General features: G+C 37.6%; 1 protein-coding gene across 1 annotated transcript; it reads left to right on the top strand.

Moving 5' to 3' along the window:
• Positions 1-2,771, top strand: LOC778753 (homeobox protein SIX6). The gene is made up of 4 exons (XM_002119507.4): positions 1-647; positions 939-1,082; positions 1,880-2,043; positions 2,236-2,771. The coding sequence occupies exons 1-4, from the start codon at positions 111-113 to the stop codon at positions 2,645-2,647; spliced, it is 1,257 nt and encodes a 418-aa protein (XP_002119543.3). The 5' UTR covers positions 1-110; the 3' UTR covers positions 2,648-2,771.
• Positions 2,772-5,973: the final 3,202 nt, after the last annotated feature.

Raw genomic sequence — 5,973 nt, 5'->3', positions numbered from 1 at the left:
CAGGGATTAAAAGGAGAGAAAGAAAGAAAAAGGTGATCCTGGAAGTACATGAACATCGCAGCGCGTTCCAAAGCATTCAATTCATCTGCAGCGAACGATACAGAATATCAATGTTGAGTGAAGGTATGTTACGTGCTGGCGGCGATATGGCGGAGACTGTTGCCCAGCGCGCCTCTTCGCCTATAGTTATGTCTTCACAGAGCTCACTGTCTCCGAGTTCTAGCATAGCAAAACTTTTCAGCGGAGCAGCTAACTCAAGAAGCATGTTCGGGGGGATGGGTTCGAACCCTAGACCGGACATCGTAGCAGCGGCCGCAGCGTTAAGGCATATGATCAACCAAAATCTGCTTCAGCAACCGGCAAGCCAATCACCCAACCCTTTGCTACCTTTCCCGGCTCTCACTTTCAGCCCCTCGCAAATCGCAACAGTTTGTGAAAGTTTGCAAGAAAGCGGTGATATTGAGAGGTTAGCCCGATTCCTGTGGTCACTTCCAGCAGCTCCTGGAGTCTTGGAGGTTTTAAACACCAACGAGGTGGTTCTAAGAGCGCGGGCAATTGTTGCGTTTCACCAGGGCCATTATAGAGACTTGTACGCCATTTTGGAAACGCATCGATTCACTGAAAAGGACTCCCATGGAAAGTTACAGGTAAGCGCCAAACAATGTGGGATTTTTAAATGTTTTATTTATTTTAGAACATCTAAATTTTACCGATGTTTTAGAGAAAATTCCTGTAAAGATTATAAACGATAATTTAATTTTTTTAATAAAAAATAATTTTTATTTACTATGTATAAATTCTCTAAAGAAATCCAAACATTAATTTCGCAATCTAAACTTTAACAGCAAAACAATTCTGAAAATAATACAAAGTCCGATTTAAAAAAATCGATCTTAAAATATAATTTCTAAAATTAATTTTGAATATCTTTTTTTCAGGCAATGTGGCTTGAAGCTCATTACCAAGAAGCTGCTAAACTAAGAGGAAGGCCCTTAGGCCCGGTAGATAAATACAGAATCCGAAAGAAATTTCCTTTGCCGAGGACAATTTGGGACGGGGAGCAAAAAACACATTGTTTTAAGGTGAGACTGCACACGATATTGTTAAAGGATTGACATAAGTCATGAACTTGCAAGTTCAACGAATGGTATTCTTTGAGATATAGTAGTGAGGGAAGATGGAACACATTTAGTACATAATATCCAAATGTCCTAACCTGTTTTAAACAATTAATAACGGTTGTTGGGTGTAATTAGCGAACCGGAATACAGCATCCTGTTAGACACAAGGTTGTTCTACAATTTAGCTAAAAAAAGATTCTTGTTGCTCTTGGAAGATTCTTGTTACAAAATAATGTTCAAGTTTAGTGCTATTAAATACGTAACAAACAAAATCGAGTTTAACAAATTGTATTTAATACGATATAGAATCAGTCTGTGCCTGAGAAGCATAGTTAAGTAATGGTGATGTCTTATAGCGCGCAGTAACTAAAGTACGGGTTGAGCTGGACGTAAGGTGTAGAACGCTCCAATTTAACTAAATCAAGACGAATAGATTAGTGTAGGGGCCATCTTAAAAATTATAGAAAATGTAACACCTGCGTTCTATAACACAATATTTCCAAATCAGTGTCTTTCGCTACCTGTTGTTGTACGCAACACTCCAATTTATCACAAACTAGGACGAATTTGCATGCAAGGTGTCTTCTTTAATATAGATTGAAGAACATGCAACACCTGTCTAGGATAGAAAATAAAACAACAATACACATGCCTGCTTTGTAATCCGGGTTAATTAAGGGTGTTCTGTTCTACCTACATGTCAATTATATATTGTCATGTTTTTCGCAACAAAAAGTGCTAATAATGTTAATCCGCAGGAACGAACCCGAAGCCTGTTACGTGAATGGTACCTACGTGACCCTTACCCTAACCCAAGCAAGAAGAAAGAGCTTGCTCATGCAACAGGACTTACACCAACTCAAGTTGGAAATTGGTTCAAAAACAGAAGGCAACGAGACAGAGCTGCTGCCGCAAAGAACAAGTGAGTAAACAAGTCTTTCAGGCTAATTAAAGTTATGTTGTAGCTCAAAAGCGATATAAGGTGTATGGAACTGAACATCCTTGTTATAACGACCGCTGGCTTTGCTCCGGCACACGAGAATAAATAAGATTCATTCAAATCAACCCATGTTAATAGTTGCTTATTTTTACAAATCTTTTTTATTTTTTTCAGTCGTCAACAGAACCAGTTAAGCCCACAACCTAGAAGCAAAACCACCTCTCCTACGTCATACCAAAACGAATTGTTACGTCACTATGGCACCCACAACGACCCATCAGCAATGTTTTGGGCAGTGGGTAAATTCCCAGGTTTCCCCATGACAGTACCCCATTTCCAACGACCCACCTATATCGATAAAGGGGATTCACCAACCGGAAGCACTTTCTCTTCCCCTTCTTTCCTTCCAACCCCTCCGATGACGTCATTGCACCGACTCAATACGTCATCACCGAAAGCGGAAAGCGACTCCGGTTCGGTGTCTCCAATCTCTAGTCATTATGACAAAAGAATAGAAAGTGATGACATAACAAACGAAGACAATTTCCCGGAAGCAGACACAGCGAGTCAGAGCCCGAAAGACTAAAGTTTTAAAAACTGTTTTCTTGGTCATGAGACTCGCCGTACATTCTTGCACTCGTTATTATTATTGCTCGTGTATCGTGTCGGTATATTACATTTCATTTCGATTAAAAACCTGTTATATATAACTTGGTATCAAAGCGGTATTTATATAGAATGACAACAGCACCGATATTTTAGGGTGTATTGCATTTTATTACGATTAATACCTTGCTTGGGTTTCTCTCATAACGGTATGTAATTATTTCAATAGCACAGATTGGGTACAATTATAGGAAGATTTCGACAGTTTACTCGAGTTTCTTGCATATCTAGCTCGCCAGAGCGTCTAGCCTACCGGTCGCATTACAACATCTCCGGATCAATTTGCAAATTAAAAACCATATACTATGGTTTGAAATAACGTTGGGGGATAACGACGGTTAACGCGGACGTATTCGTCGTCCAGGTCCGGCATTAATCGATCCTGTATTCCCTTTGCGAGTCAACGAGCCGGTTAATTTGTATAAAGCCGGATGAAAGCAGAATGATACTCTATCAAATGTGCACTACAATGATTACATTCGTGGAAACGATCTCCAGCCATGCCGATTTAAGGCCACTTGACTGACGGACAGGACATTGGAATAGATGTATTAATTTAAAACGTTCTTATTACTTGCATCGAAACTATGTGTTACCAGTAAACTTATGTACTAAAACTTAAAAAAAGGAATGTATCTTTGTTTAAAACAACATTTGATAATACACTATGATGCTCTTTTAACTTGTGAGTGACTGACTAACAAAAAATTATAACGACTGTAATATCTTGGCCCAGTTACGTATAATGATATATACAACATAACATTTTGTTAATATTCCTTTGATAACAATACTGAAGATGGTATTGGTTAAAACAACTAATATACGGGATTTAATATAATAACATCAACACCCATATAGAAAAAATACAACTCTATAGAAAAAGTAATGAAGGATATATCTTTTTCGCGGGTTTCATTTGGATATCGAAGTAACTTCTATGTATAGAAATGTTTCAATTGATTTAAAACATGTTTACACAATCTATTAATCGACCATGAGACTTGATTAGCCAAATGCGTTGCAACGTTTGCTCTGTAGGGACATGCATACCCAGCAGAGTAAAACCGTATAGATTAACATGGGCGCATAATAAACTGATCAAACGCAATTAAAACTCAATTAGATGAATAATGTGAGTGGTAACAGCAACGACGCCAATAAAGCTTGGTTTGCAAAACATATATAAAGATAAACACCCAAAGGATTTAATAGATTGTTGTTTTGGTGAGAGATCGTGACTAAAGGACAAGTATAATACCTAGGTACCGCTGTACGCATATATATTAATACTTGAGTATCTGAAATCGTATCCTGCGACTATACCGTGTAATTCACAATATGTTTTTGACCTATTATCGATCTTTCTACACTTGTAGTACTGCGGGGTAAGATGGATACCGTTAGCACATTTTGTCCCACATTTCCCTTTATAGAGTATTTTAGTAAACAGAATTCTGTTCTACAGTAAAGCAAAAATAGTATTATTAACCCCTACGAATGGAAGTATATTTTTATTTATCTACCCGAATACGAGAGAGAAGATCAAATTTTTAAAACAAAATCGAAGAAAAGGAAATCGTCAAAATCACATTATCCTATATTACTTCAATAGTGTTGCTTCATGACAGCAGTTAAACACATAGCGAGAAACGATACCGGATCTCTCATGTGTGATACAGAAACATATCGACGTAAAGAAATAGCGGCACATCTGTTTATGCTTCTAATCCATGTGCAGTGATTTTTCCCGCTTCGATAGCTATAACGTTAGATATATCATTACATCTCGCAATTGAATCGATGCGTTAGATATATTTGTTTTAAGATGAAAGCGATGTTAAGCGCCTTCCTGATCAGCTCATAGCTCGTCTTATCCCAGCCTCGTTGCATTAAATACAGCTACCGGTGTAACGCGTCCCTGGGAAGGCTAAAATCATTGATCGCACCGGATAACGCATATGGTGTACTTTAAACTATTGTTTGTTTAAGCAAGATACGTACGTGTGACAATGCCTGTGCAAAATGTGATTTTTATTCCTTACGTGGTTTTGTAATAACAAGTTTTGTTGGCCTATTTAATAAAACCTCTTTTTAATCTAACGGTCCAAATGAACAGACTAGGGGTAAAAATATAACTTGATAACGTTTTAATTAAATGGCGTCATAGCGATCACAAAGTTTCTCAACATAAGACGCCTTGCGGTACGACGTAGTCCGATGATAAACGCATTCTGTAACAAAACTGATGACCGACAGACTGCTGTTGGTTTTAAACTGCTCATTAGCTTCACCTTGCGGATAGGGATGATTCAACTGGTACAAGAATCCAAGAAACTTAAAAATAGAGACAACTTTAAAACTTGATGAAGAATAGTGTTACGATAAACTTGTATTTGTGAATCTAGAGATTCCCAACTAGTGACTTTCAAAGTAAACAAATTAAAAAATGCAGTTTACGGAGCAGCTTGGTTTTCAACAGCGTTTCTTTGGTAAACTATGTTGTAACCCAAGTTCAGTAATGGCCGCTGCTTCACTAAATAGAGGATTTAGTCCATCTTACTCCAAAGTACCATTTGTGACTTTATTCTTATATATTGGGCAAGCATGCTTCTATAATACCCAGTTTTTACGAGAATTTTGATTTTCTTTTATTCGGCGATCCTCTACTGTAAATTAAACAGCTCCGACACTAAGAAAATGTATCTCGGTGACGTCAAAGCACATTGTTAAAAAAACGGGTAACCACAGTTACTCTCCGAGAAGACGTATTCTCTCAAATTATTCCAATAACCCTTGCAAAAAAACGTCTTTGAAGACGGACACTAACATTTGGAATTCTGCTCTGTAGCTCCAGTTTGCGGACAGATTACAGAACAAAAAAAACCTAAACGAAGGCATACTGCTGAATGTATTCACATCCGGTAATCTAAAACAAGTGGTAAAAATAATGTCCGGGTTCCGTATTTAAACGTGCGTGACACTTTTTATAGAGGTAAAATAGCTATTAGGAGTATAAAATGTAGAATTTAAGTTGACGCTAATTAAGAGAGATGTGCCATTAAGAATATTCTTCTTTGGAATCCAGGGAATTTTCTGAATGAATGAATGAATGTAACTTACTTTATCCTCGCGTGGCCGAAAAACGACAGTCGTTATCACACGGGTTTAACACCTCGTGCCAGCTTACGAGTTGCAATGTATGTTACTTTGTGGGTAATTATTATTTTTTTTTTGGATTTTTTT

The sequence above is a fragment of the Ciona intestinalis genome, chromosome 10 (genome assembly GCF_000224145.3).
Source record: "Ciona intestinalis chromosome 10, KH, whole genome shotgun sequence".
Classification (NCBI taxonomy): Eukaryota; Metazoa; Chordata; class Ascidiacea; order Phlebobranchia; family Cionidae; genus Ciona; species Ciona intestinalis.
The sequence above is the reverse complement of the archived record's forward strand: the minus strand, read 5'-3'. Positions and strand labels throughout refer to the sequence as shown.

Excerpts from the sequence above, each read along its gene's own strand:
- LOC778753 (XM_002119507.4), top strand. The coding sequence starts at position 111 with ATGTTGAGTGAAGGTATGTTACGTGCTGGCGGCGATATGGCGGAGACT. Across the intron at positions 1,083-1,879 it reads AAAAAACACATTGTTTTAAG|GAACGAACCCGAAGCCTGTT; the intron begins GTGAGACTGCAC and ends GTTAATCCGCAG. Across the intron at positions 2,044-2,235 it reads GCTGCTGCCGCAAAGAACAA|TCGTCAACAGAACCAGTTAA; the intron begins GTGAGTAAACAA and ends TATTTTTTTCAG.